Source organism: Artemia sp. Qi Xiang Cuo, chromosome 17, assembly GCF_049724085.1.
Source record: "Artemia sp. Qi Xiang Cuo chromosome 17, ASM4972408v1, whole genome shotgun sequence".
In the NCBI taxonomy this organism is placed as follows: Eukaryota; Metazoa; Arthropoda; class Branchiopoda; order Anostraca; family Artemiidae; genus Artemia; species Artemia sp. Qi Xiang Cuo.
In genome coordinates, this window is record NC_142810.1 from 31,826,677 (window position 1) to 31,843,847 (window position 17,171).

The 17,171-nt window shown below is 34.3% G+C and overlaps 1 protein-coding gene and 1 non-coding gene across 2 annotated transcripts in view; one reads left to right on the top strand and one right to left on the bottom strand.

Annotated features, from left to right (window-relative positions):
* Rrp4 (exosome complex component Rrp4) overlaps positions 1–16,063 on the top strand; it is a 44,807-nt gene extending 28,744 nt beyond the window's left edge. The window contains exons 4-5 of the mRNA XM_089103596.1: positions 4,853–5,007; positions 15,606–16,063. Coding sequence (XP_088959722.1) covers positions 4,853–5,007; positions 15,606–15,992 — 542 coding nt within the window. The 3' untranslated portion in view covers positions 15,993–16,063. The remainder of the gene's footprint in view (positions 1–4,852; positions 5,008–15,605) is intronic.
* Positions 4,820–4,911, bottom strand: LOC148942107 (small nucleolar RNA SNORD62). Its single transcript, XR_016143228.1, has one exon. It is a non-coding gene; the product is annotated as a small nucleolar RNA SNORD62 (small nucleolar RNA).
* Positions 16,064–17,171: the final 1,108 nt, after the last annotated feature.

Sequence of the window (17,171 nt, forward strand, 5' to 3'; positions counted from 1 at the left end):
TGACTCTTTTTTGTCTTAATACTTCAGATGACCTTTTTTTAGATAAGAGCATTGTGATAAGAGTTCTAGAAGGGTAGGGCTCATGTAGCTATATCTGGTTTAAAGTGTAGGAGTTTCATTTCAGGTTTTTAAAAAACGGTCAATAAATAAAACACTTGCAATAACCGACCGACTGCGTTTCGTGCACTCTAAAATACTTTCAGAAAAGTATGGGTCACACTTTGGTAAGGAAAAAAGAGGTAGATTGTTCGAGTAGTTTACACCTCCTGATATTCTGGATAATATTTTTTTTTCTTTAAGTTCTTTACTAAAAAAAAAACCAATTGGATTTTTTTAATTATTACTAGATTCGTGCATCCATCCGTGATTTTTAGTATACCCTCGGTCTTGGTATGGACTATTACAACTTGGTATGGACTTGGTATGAAGTTGGTATTGCTTCATCTTAGGTTTATTCATTCCTGAAATTCTGATTTTTCTATGATTTTTCTTTCTGTTTGGGGCAATATCATGAACTTTAGAAGCCATGTGCGAAGTTTTACCCTGGTTGCCACACTGAACAGTAAAACAAAATAAGTAGAGACTAACCCAGTAAATTTGATGATGCTTTTCCTGTTTTTGCGATACAAACATGGCACACGCAGCAATCAGCTGATCTTTCGATAAATGGTTTTGTGACATTTGAATTTGAATGTACCATGTGTAGGCTATGCATTGAAAAAAAAAATGAATTTAAAATTTGTGCTTCGATTGATAAGAATTAAGTAAAAAAAGTAATATTTTTGGAATCAGAAGAAAAAAGGATTGTATTTATATTTTTGAAAAATTTGAAACACTAAAGGACAAGTATAACAAAACAGGATAATTGGTCTTTCCTAAATGATGTTCTTAAGTCAGCTAACTAACAATTTGAAGTATTCAAGCTTGATTAGTTTTAATAATAAACGTATTAATATCAATACACGGCTTAGATTTTTAGCTATTCAGTGATATATACTTTTTTTAATTCCTATTTGGTAACAAGATGTTAGAGTTAGCCTCTAATTTACATAATTTTCAAGCTTGAGCTTAATTTTCGTAACGTTCAAGGTTGAATAATTTTACTAATAAACATATTAACATCAATGCATAGCTTAGATTTTTCGCTATTCAATGATGCTTATAATTTTTTTTTTATTCCTATTTGGTAACAAGATGTTAGGGTTAGCCTCTATTTTACATAATTTAATCATCCAGTTTTTTTTTTAACTACCAATTACCCTGTTAAATGGTTTTGTTTGTCTTTTGCTACAGCAATCAGCAAAGTTTTACTTTCTGATTCTTCGTAATGATACATTTTCTGTGCTAATTTTTAGGTGATTTGTCGCACAAACTCCTTATTTTCAAACTTTTTGCCCCCTAAGTGTTAAAATTGTATAACTATATATGGAGATCTTTTTCAATAAAAATAAGTCCCGGGCATTCTTAATTTTCTAAAGACGTATATGGTTGTGTAAATTTCCACTAAACCAATTGAAAAAAATCGGATTTTAATTTTTACTGCCTTTGATGCATTCAGGTTTGAAATTCACCATCTAAGTCGCAAGATAAGGGATGCCAATTGACCATACAGGTATCAGGGCCATATCTTGAATGGGATCATGAAGCTATTGCTCTGCATAGTTCATGGGCTGAGCAGCCTATTATGATATTACGGTTCGAGCTAAATGCTACGAGGAAAGAAGAAGCGGTTGCAAGATTACTTGGCTAGTCAGTTCAGTGCATGACTTTCAGTCATTTTATTTATAAAGAGGAATTGTATTAGTAATTTTTTTTCGTTTCTGATGTCAGCGTTAGTGATTCATGAGCCGATTGTTCATCTGCCACTCACGCATTTTCCTTCATTGGCTCCAAACGATGTTGGTCGGCTTTTTAATAAATCGCCAACACTTGATTCAATGCCTAAACTTTGCCGGCTACACAGCCTCTGGGCTACATATATTCCCTACCCCTCCATCATTTAAAAACGAAAGAAAAATATTTGGTTGAGTTATTTGACTCGTCTCATCTCTTACTTTTCAGTGCTTGCTAATTAAACTGCGAACGCTACATCTCTGCTGTAACCCGTCACCGAGAATTTTCTTTGTTTTGCGTCAGTTAGTAATCTAACTGGACATAGTCTTATCTCGCCAATCCATCAGGTTTCTGAAAACCTTTGGCTTAAACTATAAAATGGTTTGTCTGGGTTACAATGAAACAGTGACAATGTGCGATCATCTCAGGGATATTGAACCCGTTATAGTACCTGAAGGCATTTTACGTGCATTGCACTGCAGACAGTCTCAGTTTTGTCATTTCTTCTTCTGTTCAATTCTAGTTTTTAAGCGTTCTTCCGAACCTTATCGTAAAAGCAACGCAGTTGCTGAATGCTATGGGCAAATCTCTGCTTGAGATGTGTGTTTATGTTGCAAAAGAGCTATTCTGCGCAGCGCTTCGCTTGTGTAAGACTTCCGACGGGTATGGTTTGGCTGTCGCTTGCAAATGTAAAAAAGTGCAGCTACTGCTTTCATTTCTATTTTTGACGAAGCTCAGCCTTTTGCTATTGCTTTAGAGCTTATGCTGACTTGTCCAAGAAGAAGAAGTGGAAGGATTGTGCATTCTAGTAATCTGGATCTTTTTGCTCACTATAGAACCTCTCTATTTATTCTTTTTTCTAGACGATTTAATATTACAGTTGAAACAATCTTATGATATTCACCAGAATTTATGTCACATCTCATTATTCTTGCCCCTTCTTAGACTGTAGATGCTGACCATGAGAATAGAAATTGCAATCTTTGATTTTCGGCGAAGCAGATGGGAAAAGTTTCCAGTAATGGAAATAAATTCCTACTTTTTCATTGTTTTGGTACCCCTTCTCCTGAACAAAAATCTAGGATACACTCCTAATAGTTACCATTAGAAAATTGGGGGTATCTGTCAAAAGGGTATAGAGCAAGCACCTACTCTTCTCGAGCTCTATGGGCTGAGTCTCCACCCCTATGTGCTTGAACACAAATGGGTTTTGGATTGAAGAGCTTGGCGATTATGGAAGAACATCGGGAGATGCACCTTTGTCCGTATTATAGAAAGAGAGTATTAGACCAAAACTTAAATTCTTTAGTTTAACCCCTTTTAAAGGGTTTGCTAAACACCTTGATTTGTGGAACCCCTGTTCTTTGTACCCCTGCTCCTGAATAAAAATCTTGGACACACCCCTGATAGTCAGCCCATTAGCAAAGTGGTGGTAACTGTCAAAAGGGTATAGAGCTAGCACCTACCCTGTTCAGCCTCTATGGGTTGAGTCTCCACCCCTACGTGCTTAAGCACAAATAGGGTTTGAATTGAAGAGCTTGGTGATTATAAAAGAACATCGGAAGATGTACCTTTCATCCGTTTTATACAAAGAGAGTAGTAAACCAAAACGTAAATTATTCAGTATATCCGCTTTTTAAGGGTTTGCTGAACACCTTGATTTGTGGAAATATTTGTTTTTATTTCTTTTGATTTTGCCTATTATTTTCACCTATTTTGTTTATTAGATTTAAATACTATTGTTGAAAAATAAACTTTTCTTGCATTTTGTCAGAAAAAAGTCACAAGAAAACGGTATTTGTAAATGCTTTTTGAATGGGGTGAGGAGTACCTAAAAATTGCTAGATTCTTTTGATTTACCATATTTTAAATTTCGGTGCTTCCCTACCGCTGGCCTGTAAGCCACCTGAGACCGACAATGAGTTCAAACATCAATATCTCACTGCGTTTTAAGCTTTTGTTTTGTTCATCTTCCAAGGAACCCCAATTTTTTGGTCATATTTTTTATTTTCATCCTAACTAAATTGTTAGGGCCGGCAATTTTCTCATTGCCTTTTGAAGAATTTTATGCTTCTCGTTATGCTCTTCGGGTGTATCCTGAAGAATTTTCGAGGCTAATTACAGAGCACTCAAGCCCGGGCATGCCCTCTGTCCAGATCCTCACATCACACATACACTCAGTAAGCTAATTCAAACATTATGGAGCATGTTCGTCTTTCTACAAATCTAATTCATTGTGGTAAAAGGCTAGGTAAAACACAGTTACTTAACCATTATTCAATTATAAGTTCTTTTTCACCCCCCCCCCTCTCCCAACTTGAATCTGATCTTTACAAAAGTAGAAATAAAAAATTTTTAAATCTATAATGGATTTTTTTTTTCTTGTTCAAATTTTTCTTTGGTTTTTCAATTTCATATAACTTGTTGCATTATCTTACTCTTTTACTTCTCTGGGTAAAATCCTTTTTCAATTTCCAGTGAAAGCAATTACAACTCCTGTTTGGCAGTGACTGACGTTCTTCTATAGAAGAACATTACAAAGGAAATATACTTTTCGCCTGTGGTAACTGAAGAAAAGTCTTAAATTTCAAGATAGCAATTTGAAAGGGGGAAAAAACTTGGAAAGAGACTGATGTTTTGTAGTTTTTACAAGTGGCCAGTTTTTTTCTCTCTATTTATTTTTTTCACTAGATGTATTGTTTAGAGCATGGTAAAAAACAACAACAGCCGAATCGAAGTATTTATTTTCAAAGCGTATCTGCAAGTGAGAGAAGAAAGCATGGTGAAGAAGGAAAAAAGGGAAACGCGAAACAAATTCCTGAATATTTTGAGGATTAAATGAAATATTGCCAACAAATGACCAATTAATTCAACCATGTTAGGGAAGTTAAATATTAATCATGCTAATCAGTGTTATTTTGTGTGCCATCCATATTCTGCCTACCCTAGAAACTACTCGCCGGGCCCCCGTTATCTTTGAGTTCCTCCTCTCAACCCCTTTTCTCTCCATTTCCCTTAGGTGGTGAACACAGGCGACGATCAGAAGCTGATTTATTGGCAATGCGAAATTTTCTGAGGGAAGGTGATCTGATTAGTGCTGAGATTCAGGCTAAACAACGAGATGATACGTTGGTTTTACATACAAGGAACTTGAAATATGGTAAATTATCTCAGGTAGGATGTACAGCTTATTTTATGCCTTGCTACGGTCTTTATTTCATTTTCAAATGGAATGGCATGGAAGTTAGTGGCACTGGTGATAACTCTAGAAAGGAGAATGTGACAATGCCTTTAGCTCATGGGTGGTTTTGATAAACAGACTTAAAAATTCTGTTTCTGGATTAGCTCTTGTCGCGTGTTCTATTCGAAATTACTATAAACTTACGTATAAATACTTTGTGTGAAACACTTGTTAGGATTTCTTTTAGTTGTATCATATGCTTGATAATGTATCCTAATTTCAGGAAATTGTGGCTCTTTAGACTGTACCTCTACAGTTCGAATTCCTTTGTCCGGATTTTTTTTTGCAACTATTTTACAAAAACCTTATGGGGGGGGGGGGCAAAATGTATGCAGTAGACTTTATTCGTCCATTTACGTGTTTAAACAGTCCTCTTAAAAGCTCCTTATTCTATTTTAGCGAGTTTACTGCTTTATATATATATATATATACAAACGAGAAGCAATATGCGTGTTTCGCCAGTCCAGTTGGTCGCTTACCGGGCGAGGAAGCACAAAGTCACAAAAAGGCGTGACTAGCCTCAACCCTTCTGCCCCCGCTCCTACGGAAAGTGGTTTGAGCCTCAGGTGGCAACTTTGGGTGAAATGAGTACTAATAAGCTGGTGCTTTGTAGGAATTTGATTGAAATTATCCTAAAATTCACTTTCAAAGATTTCTCAGCGTGAAGAAGGAGCATTTGCATATTTGTTTTCGTCATCCTGAGTAAGACAATGTTTAAATTGATAATCATTTAGCCAAGACGTCTTCTCACTTTAATCATGTCATTTAATTTTTTCTTTTGTTAGTTTTCGATTTAGACCGAAGATTTTGACTTTATTATACACATTAAAATAAATTCACAAAATAAAAAAAAAAAAATCCAAAAATACTGAAATGGATGATGTATATATTTTTTTTTTTTTTGCAAGCTATTGCAAAAGAAATTATGTTAGCAAACCAAAGATGGTGACATGTCGTCTGCTGAGAGCGGTCTTGCCGAATATAACAGTTTTTGTCGAAACTGAGTTACAAACGCTATCTTGTTTAATTTTTTTGTTTCGAATGATCTAATTGACATTTCTGTAAGACGTCTCTAACTGCCTGTATTTTGCGATTCCGCTTTGCCGAATCGCATATTGTTTAAAGCGGTTTTGCCGAATCGCATACGCATGGTCCGTTTTGCGGAAAGTTGCTGATTTGTTGAATGCGAACTTGGAGAAGCAAACGCCGAAGCAGCCTCTGCCTCTGAAGATTAAAACTTAGAGTTCCAAGGAGCTTCTTGCTAAGTGAGGCCTACCGCTCATCTTTTGCTACATTTTATTGTAAAACTCCAAATTAATTGACGAAATTAAAATGTATGTATCAGATGAAATATGTTTTGCCGAAAGTCGTATTTTGTAATTTACGTTCAGCTAAATGCATTTTGCCATATCTTACATATGTTCCTTAATTTTCAGGTGGTTTTGCCGAAGCTGATATTCATTCCATTTTATCTCAGGAATGGTTCTCCTTATGCCAATAAAAACAAACTCAACAATATATAGAATTTTACTTCTTAATTTTAAAACAAAAATCAGCGCTCTAGCTATAGCCGATTCTAAGATACAAATGTCAAAATTTTCAAACTCGTTTTCTTTTGAATTTCGGAAAAAGAGATTCGGCAAAACCGCTCCTCAGCAGACGGTGTGAAGACCCGATAAACCGTGTACCAAACATAAATTGAACATGTACAGACATAACGCAACCGGTTTTATACAAGTTATATCAGGGTCCTTTTGACATTATAAGTAACCGTTCGATCAGAGCAAATAAATTCCTGGTGTTTCTTCTTGGTAGCGACAGGTGGATATAACCTTGATACTTACATACTGCATAATGTGCGACATTTCAAAGTAAAGAGTGATTAGAAAAGTATTTCCTAAGATCCCAAGCTTTGGACTTGAACCCCAAGACTTTGGGGGAAATCCCAAAGTACTGGTGTATCGTTGGTTGCAATGTCTTAATTTAAACAGAATAGGGTACTTACATGTTATATCGACCACACCAAAGAAGTGAAGTTAATTCAAATGAAATATACCAAAATATAATGAAAATATAATACATTAGTAACAAAATTATGGAAAATACAACAGGGAGTTATGGAAAGCAGGCCGCCCAGAACGCATTGTATTAAATACCTTACCTAACCACCTCTATATATTAAATTTTTAATTAAAATATACCTGCATAGTTAATGTTTATCTCGCTCAGGCTATGCTGATTATCTCCGATTTTACACAGAAAACTGGTTTCATTACAGATCAAGAACAAATGTGGTCGCTATAATACGTAAGTACCCAGAATAGTAATTTAGGGTAGCTTTCTAATTTATGCAGTGCAAATCTATATGAATATATATATATATATATATATATATATATATATATATATATATATATATATATATATATATATATATATATATATATATATATATATATATACATTACAAAATGGAAGTTATTATCTGAACAGGACGATTGTTACAAGAAAGGATTTGATTTGCATTGATGCAACATTTGCTATCAATATTGACAAAAACTAGTGACCAATTATAACTAGCCTTTTCATGAAAATGTTGGTTTTGGATGTATTAAAGTGGAAAATGTAACAAAAACTTTGACAGTGAACGTGATATTCAAATATTAAAGATAATTTAATAAAATACTTCCATGTATCATTTGGAAGAAATATTTGTTTTTACGCGCATTTTATTTCCATGTGACATGGTACTTCAAACTGGGTAGCAGAATAGTTTCAATTGCGATCCATGTTAGCGTAGATCAGACGAGTCAGTTAGTGGGAGCAAATTCGCACGTACGCGATACTGAATTCCTATTAATGCCTTGTGCATATGCGGCGCACCAGTGAGGAATTACTAGCTGACTAGCTGTGTCTCATTTTTGAAATAAAGTTCTTTACTGTATATATATATATATATATATATATATATATATATATATATATATATATATATATATATATATATATATATTCACCATTTTTTTCACTTTTTTCATTTTCATTTTTTAATTTTTTTTCACCATTTTTCACCATTCACCAAAGAACTAATTCACCATTTTTTCTTTCTTTTTTATAATTTTTTTTTATCTTTGGACAGGTTTTTGGGGTAGTCTATTCTATTTTCACTGAGTTATCTATAAAACCTTCATTTCTTTTTCCAAAACAGTTATTAATTGGTCAAATGTTCTTGAAAGAACTCTTATTCATAGCTTATCCTTGAGGCATTTTCTAATCTCTACCTTGGAAGACAAAGCGATTAGAATCTTAAGCCTTTCAATATTAAATCTACATACAATATCCCCTTTAGCAAAAGACTTGCATATCCAAAAGCAATGTAAAATCATCTCTATTGTCAAACAATCCAATAGGAATTGAGATTAATAGTTCCTAGAGCTCAAGTATGATTAAATTGCGAGCTTGTGCTTAAGGTCCAGATTTTTGTGGGAGGAAAGGGGACATCAGAAGACATTCTCTGGAATCGATTTTTTAGTAAAGTAAGTGTATAATTAATTTGTGTATTTAATGTGGGTAATCCTCAAAAAGAGAAAAATGAAAAACAAACAGCCAGTATGGATAACTCAATATAGATATGAAAATTTATTGTTTTGATCCGCCTCCTCTCTCTCATAAACACTATCACAAATAATCTATATCCAATTTTGGTTTCAGTCCAGATGTCTAAACTTTTTTTTTTTTGATAAATTTAACTTGTAAAATTACAAATTGAATGTTCAAATTCCAAGTTTTGATTCAATGATCAAAATGCAATATTAGCCCTTTTTGAAAGATTTTGATTTCTCCTTTTCTCTTGTACATTGTTAACGCCTAATGAACAATTTTCTTTTGCTCCAAAGAAGTTACTTGGGAGCCCACAACCTTCAATAGAGTTCATTGAAAGGTGCTAGGTTATTTTTTTTTCTTTTATAAAGAGGTAGCGTAAAGAGCACAGATATGTCAAATTGCAAAAGAAGAATTTCATATAATGGAAACGCAATATTGGCCCCTTTGAAGGAGTTGACATTTCTTTTATTCTCTTGTACATTATTAACACCTAATCAACAATTTTGTTTTGCTCCAATGAAGTAACTCGGAAGCTTGCAACCGTAAACAGAGTCCAGTGACAGGTGGTAGTTTTTTCTCCTTTTTTTTATGAAGAAATAACGTAAATGAAAAGAGTCTTAAAAACTATTGATTGGGGAGCACAGACACGTTAAATTACAAAACAACAATATAATTTTGTAAGCAAGCGTTTTCACAGTCTGTGGAAGTTCATATAACAAGCAGAGGTGCCAATTCACGAAGGTTTGGGAGAAGGCAAAGATTTTTTTTCATTTCTATTTAAAAAAAAGGGCCAATAAAAGATATTTTCCAAAGTCTAGGGGCTTATCCTATTATTCCAAACATATTTCAACTATGAAAAAGTACCGGGGCCTTGGCTGTTCTACTTTCTACATCAACATTGCATCCACCGTCGTTACTAATAATACTGACCAGGTAAGTGAAGTTACCGACTTGATCGATCTTCTCATCACCCAACATCACCTCTGCACTTTCATTTATTCCTAGTTTAAGCGACCATAGTCTTTTCATTAATTTCTATACCTAGTCGTACACCCTGAACTCTCAAAACCTCCAAAAATTCCTTCATTTTTCTCACTTTTTTATCTAGCTAGACCCCGGCACCGCGCCGATGAGGGAAGACCGGCAGCGGTGGGGCCAAAAACAGCGCGCCGCGCCTCCGGTGAGATGTCGGCGGCGGGCCGCCGGCCCCCTCCAAGTTGACCGCAACCATTAATGTTTTCATAAGTCTTTCTCAAATCACAGCTTAAATTTATAACAGATTCGAGCCTATTCATGAGTTCAAAAATTCACAAGTCGCTGGCTGGAAACTGTTCTTCTTTGTTATTCATCAAGAGAAGTCGAAATCTGGTAGAAACGAAATGGCTGTGGCATTTCAGAACCCTTATATAATACGAGTAGTTGAAGTGTCTATTAGATATGTATTCTTAGCATAAATAATTATCAAAATTAGTAGTTTTTTTTTCATCGAGCATTACTGCATACAAAACTTCAAATACCGTATCACAAAATTTGTCAGTTATCTCGGTAAAAACTTTGAATATAACTTTGAACTTAGAAGCTTAATTTTTTCATAATGCCCTTTGCCTGTATCTGTTTTTTCACCTTTAAAACAGTTGAAATGGGCGACTTTGATGTTGATTGTTTTTTTTTGTTCTTTTGGATTCCAAAGAAGCCTTCTTTTATTAAAAACTGGTTTTTAATAACAATTTTTAAAAAAATGCATTTTAAAGTTTTTTTGGCTTTTTTATAGAATATATGTCGTGCAGGCTAAGGCTGAACTGCTGCTTTTTTATTGCTTTTGGCTGCTCTTTTGGATATTATTCATTTTTTCTTTTGGGGATTCATTCCAAATTATAAACTGATAAATACCTAATATCAGTCAAATTATAAACTGCATCTAAAATGAGTAAATTTATCAAATTGAAAAATAGATGATGAACACTTCACATGAGAACGGTACAATTACAATGAAACAAAAAACACTTAATGGTTTATTCGGTATGAAGAAAAACGAAATGTCAGCTATTTTATTAGGTAAAAAATGAAAAGATCATCCATTTTAAATGTAATTAAATGAAATAATATGCAGACTGAAGTAGCACCAGGAAGATTTTGAGATTTTCATCCTAGTTCGTCACTTTTAATCCAAGTAAAATGTTAGGACACTTAGTATCAGTTATTGAGTTTAAGCTTTGATTTCCAAATGCTCACAAAAATTACCAAATTTAAGAAAGTTGCAACAATAAGTCACCTGTGGTCAAAATGCTCAAAGACTTCTCTTTAATTACTACCCAGATTGAAAACTTCTTTTGTAGTCGGATCAATTGATATCTCCAAAGAGTGTCTTTTTAAAATAGATGTCGAACTTTTTTTGGCGAAATTAGCCTGTTTTGCTATTCCCCAAGGAACCTAAAAATGTGTTTCGATGTTCCAATTGCCATATTTTTTATATTTGTGCATATTTTTTGTCATCAGGTTTGGGGCTATCGTTATTTTTAAACAACTGTAGATACGTAAGAATGTTGCAACATCTAGTACCCTGAGGTCTTAAAACTGTCAAAGACTCCTCCTTGAACCTCCCAAATTGAAAGCTTTTATTATGACCTGGCCTTTTAATGTAACTTGGGCACTGGACAAAGGGCGCCATTGTCACTCGAGTGCAACGTTAGGTGGGGATGTCGATATCGCTTTCGTCACACCACTTCGTTTTAGTGTGAATCTGCCTGGTACTTATGAATGATTGTTTTCAAATTAACCCGTTTCATCAATAAGAAAAAAAAAAACGGCTTGGACGCATGTGTCCCTTTCCCTTTGGACGACAAAACCATGCGAGTGCTGTATCAAGTATAACTCACGAAAATCTTGTTAAATTTTGTCAACTTTTCAACTTTTTGGCATCCCTGTTTCCAATAAAAAAACAAAACAAGGCGCTATCACTTAAATATAATAACTCCCTATGCTCCCCCCCCCCCCTCTGGATACCACCTTGATAGGATACCGTCTCTGCTTTAAATAAAAAAAAATAATTAAATTATTGGCAACCCTGCTTTAAAAAAAATCGAGGTATTATTATTTAAATATGATAGCTCATTACCCCCCCCCCCCTCTCCGGATACCACCTTGATAGGATGCCGTCTCTGCTTTAAATTAAAAAAAAATAACTTTTGGGGATCTCTGCTTTCAATAAAAAAAATATTCGAACATTATCATTTAAATGTAATACCGCCCTACCCCCCCCCCCCCCCTCTGGATACCACCTTGATAGGATACCGTCTCAGCTTTCATTAGAAAAATAATTTATTTAATAATTAACTAGGTCGCTGTATGGTTGAAACAAACACGCAAAATAAAGTTAAACAGCTGAGTGTTCCTTAAAAAAAAAATTGAGGGTATGGAGTAAAGGGGTACAGAGACAACAACAAAAATGTCGAAATTATTCAGATATACCTCAAATTATTGGCAAACTGAGTCATTGATTCTCCGTGGCATTCAATAACATCCAAATAATCTAATTAAAAGGGAGCACACACAAAAGCTAAATTAGGCCAGTAGCCTTTGAGAAATCACAAAATACCCAAGACAATGAACAAGTCCTAATGGGGGGCCTGGCTCTATCAAAATATTTCAATGGTTTCTCAGGGAATTTGATATCATTTTCTTCTGTTTCCACTTTAAATGAAAAAAAATAATTATCTTTTTGGCATCCCTGCTTTCAATAAAAAAAATGAGGTATTATCATTTAAAAATGATAGCCCCCTATCCCCCCCTTAGGCAGTAATTTACAATTTATTTATGAATCATATTTTTGGGGTGACTTCCGGTTCAATCTTTAATTCCTCAACCTTGTACATAGCTTAGTCTATTGCTAGATGTTGTCTCAATAGAAGCTTTTTTTTTGGGGGGGGGGGGGTTAAAAGTTTTCAGCAAGAAGAGTGTATTTTTTATCAGGCGTTCAAAAATTGAGTATTAAACATTAAGAAAATCTTATTGAAAAACAGCAAAAAAAAAATCTGCAAACTTACAATTCAGTTGTAGAAACAATCTGTCGCCTGTCAATTTCAAAATCCAACTGAAGGTTGAAGCTGTATAGTAGTGAATGCGTTCTATAATTCTATTGAACTTGAAAATAAAATTCTTGACTACGAATGATGTAAGAAATAGTGATTGGGAAACTGCATTCGAAATGATTTTGACTCATTTCATAAAGACGATACTTTTTTTTGTCAACATATGAAGAACTGTGCATATTGCAATATTTGCAATTGCATATTGCTTCTGTCTGGTTTTTATGCAAAGTAACAAAAGAGACGAAAATTAAGGAACAAGAGAGTATTGAAGAATTATGGTATGCAAAGTAATATTTGGCAGGGAAAGTCACTGGTTATAAATCGCTAGGTGTGGCACCATGATTGCGTGATTTTCGGGGTGACGAATAGATTTTCAGGGAAATACCCGAAAATTCAGGGATAGTGCAAGCCCTGCTTGATTTCTAATCAGGAAAATCGAAAAACTAAACCACACGAGAAGGAAAAACTCCGATTTTGCGGTTGACGCAATAAAGAATTGCCGCAAAATTAATTTAAAGTCGGCCGAACGCCTCTGCCGGCGGCGTTGCAACACTTCGGCGGCGGTCGACTGGGCCTCTCGTCGGCGGCGTTCGGTCGATCCGCCGGCGCGGCGCTGGGGTCTATATCTAGCACACTCAAGTCATTTGTATCATCTAAGTATATTTTAGTTTTACCTTCTCATTTGATTCCAAGCTCTCTCATAGCCTTTGTCGTGTTCCTTTGAATAAGTCCACCAAAATAATTCACATAAACGGGCCTAGGAAACAACCCTGTTGCCTAACCAGCTACTGATCTTACTTCCTATCTACCGCAGCAATATTATTCTTGTAGGGCTACACTGATACACAGCACTAACCACTTTAATGGACTTATCTGGTATAAGCTACCATAGAAGGATAGAACCTTTACTAAAGCTGTTCTGTAGGCTGAACCAAATGCCTATTCATAATCTGTAAAACTGAGGACTAAATGAGTCCGGTGTTTCAGACACATCTCAATTAATGATATAGGATTTTAAATTTAGTCGACATATCCTCTCCCCTTCTTAAAACCACACTGTTCTTCTTCTAAAACTTAATGTACAATATCTTTTACTGTAACCAGCGTCACCAAGCTAAGTAATTTGCTCCCTACAGATACCAAGCTCATACCTCTATAATTACCACGCTGATTTTTATCACCTTTCTTGTGGGTTGAATCAAAGTATTCCTAAAATCATTAGGTACTTGCCCTTTTTCAAAAATCATGTTCATAATCCTCAGCTATTTATATCTATCTTCGCAACCCCTAGATTACAAAAGCTCATTTACCACACTATCACTCTGTTACACTTTCCTTGTCAATGATTGGTGGCCGGTTTTTATGCATTCGTGCAATGGATTTAGAGCCAAATTTTATCTTTGCCTTATCTGTTTCTAAGGTATATCTATGGATACAATCTGATATATTTCATTGATATGTCTCTGAAGACTTGCCAAATATCATCAATAAGCTTCAATTATCTCATTAATTATCGGCTAACACACCTTTTTCCTTTTTCTAAGTCTGTATTTATATATTAGTATCTGTATTAGTGCAAAAGTTTGATATAAATCTAGAAACTAATCAATAAGAGATGGATTCGTGCCAAACTGTTTGATTTTTTCTTTGTGATCGTGGCTCTTGTCTATTGAATTGCGAAATGTATATCTAAATTTTACTGGACAATCTTGCTATTGTGTACTAAATTTTAATGTTCATTTATTTTTTTCTAACGTGTATATTTTTTGTAATTATTGTTTAGTATTTTTTGGTGTTTGTTTTTTGTGTGTTTCTGATTTATTGATTGATTAAAGAATTATTTTTCAAGAAACCACCCAAAGAAAATGCTTATAATGGTGAAAATTATTGCTTGGTAGAACAATTCTTATTAATTTTTGAGTTCCGGATATAAAGCTCCGTTGTAAAGTTCACTTCAACCATAAACTATTTATATTGCTGAAAAATCCAAAACAGCCTAGTTTTGGCAAAAAAAAAGAGCTTGAACAACTTAACTCATGGCTCTGGGGGATCTAGTTGAAGCTTTCAAGAAACGTTGTTTTAAAGGGATAGGGGTAAAGAGATTTATAATTCCTTCGGAGGGAAAATGCAAGCCGTTTTTTCTCCAGTCCTCACATAACGAGTTCACCATTTTTTCTTTCTTTTTTATAATTTTTTTTTTTTATCTTGGACAGGTTTTTGGGGTAGTTTATTCTATTTTCACACCATTTCAACTGAGTTGTCTATAAAACCTTCATTTTTTTTCCAAATAAGTTATTAATTGGTCAGATATTCTTGAAAAAAACTCTTATTCATAGCTTATCCTTGAGGCATTTTCCAATCTCTACCTTGGAAGACAAAGAGATTAGAATCTTAAGCTTTTCAATATTAAATCTAAATATAAGATCCCCTCTAGCAAAAGACTTGCATATCCAAAAACAATGTAAAATTATCTCTATTGTCAAACGATCCAATAAGAATTCAGATATTATATCACTGTAAAAATTTGCTATTAGAATCACATTTTAGTAATTAAGCAATAAAAACTGAACAAGAATAAACATAAATAATGTGCTCCTCTGTGCTATTAGAAGCATTGATTTTCAAGCTTCAGTTTTTCGTCATATCGTCCCCCCCCCGCGCAATATTTCCTCTCCTTTCTCTTTCACTCCTCTGCTTGTTTCTTTCTAAATTTGCAACCAATGTGATGCCTTCTTCTTATTTGAGATATTATATTCTTCTTGTTCAACTCTGTAGCTTTTTGAGCAGACACTTTCTGATTAAAAACTATTCTGCATAATTTACTGTGCAATGTTTTCTAGGGAATTCTTGTCAAAGTTCCTCCGCACTTAATTAAAACAAGCAAGTTGAACTTTCATAATCTTCCCTATGGAGCCAGCATTATAATTGGTAGCAATGGTTACATTTTCGTTGGACCGACAATGAACGAAGACGAGAGTACTGGAGGATATGTCCAAAATTTGAACCCAATCCCGTTGCCTGAGAGACAAGTGATCATTAGACTTAGAAACTGTGTGGAATTGTTGTCCCAAAGTCAGATAATGATTTTCGATACAACTGTGACTAAATGTTATGAGGCAAGTATTGATCTGGGGTATAATATCAAAGATCTTATACTGCCTGAGGTGATACGTGACGTTGCATCTGTTGTGAGGAGTCAGGTTGAAGAAATTGTAGTTGAAACTTGAAATAAATTTGTTTCTACTGAATTTTTTATTTTGTACATTATGTCATGTCTTATAAATGTGGATTCAGCATGGCCGTTTGTGTTTTACAGATGTTTTGATAAACAAAACTGATATGCACAACGAACAAAAAAAAAGCAGTTTTGGATCTATCTGAAGACTTAACTTCAATGGCTTAGAGAACTGATAGATTATTTGAATTAACTCTTACCTCAAATGATTCTGAAACTACTATCATAGGTCTTTTTAAATATGCCAGGTTGACAGCAAAAAGTATGGAGTTAGTCACATCAACAAAATGTGCACTATTCAAAGCTTTTTTTTTCTATTTTTATGTGATTTTTAAGTAGTTTATTTATGAAAATATAAAATTACCAGGCAGCCATGTGGTTTGACGCTACAATCTTAAAGAAACGAAAAGAATGTAATGGTCTGGTACTAACTGATTTCCGAACGACTTAAATACCAACCCATCAAAAGTATACCGATGACCCAGTTTGAAATCAGCTTAAATAGTTGTGTTTAATTGACTTCTATTTTAATAATTTACTATCAGGTCCAGCAATTAGTCCTGTATCAAGAATTCGCAGATAAAAAAAAATTTTAGCGGATGCTCGGACTCATCCGTTGAACTTGCATCCTCATTTAAAAGCTATTAGAAAATCTCTAACGCATCGGATCCTTTGTCAGAGATGCTATTTCAATCTTTCTTTAGCAGAAGAGGGAGACTAAGAATCGTCCTAGGGGAAGGTAGAACTTCATGCGATAAAATCCATTTTAAACAAACCATTGAAGTTTGTATTCTTAGGGCTATAGTTTCCTCTCCCCTAGAGGTCCCTATTATCCTCAGAAAAACAACAAATAATTTTAACATCTCATTAACATTATAAGTTACTGTTTGATTCAGTGCTATCTTGTTTCTTTGCAAGTTAAATTCATTAGATTTTAATAGATTTAAAGTAAACTTTATACGTAAAGACAACACAATTCTAAATGGAGGGAGAATGAACGAAAAAGGGAAACAGTGTTTGCTTGAAGAAGAACAAAGGCAACGATAGATAAATTAAGGAAGCTGTTTCAAAACTTCCATGGTTATGCAACAAAATTGAATTGAAGTGAAAACTCATTTGTTTTATCTGTTGTAGTAAAAATAAATACTTTTAGATAAATAGAGAATTTGGA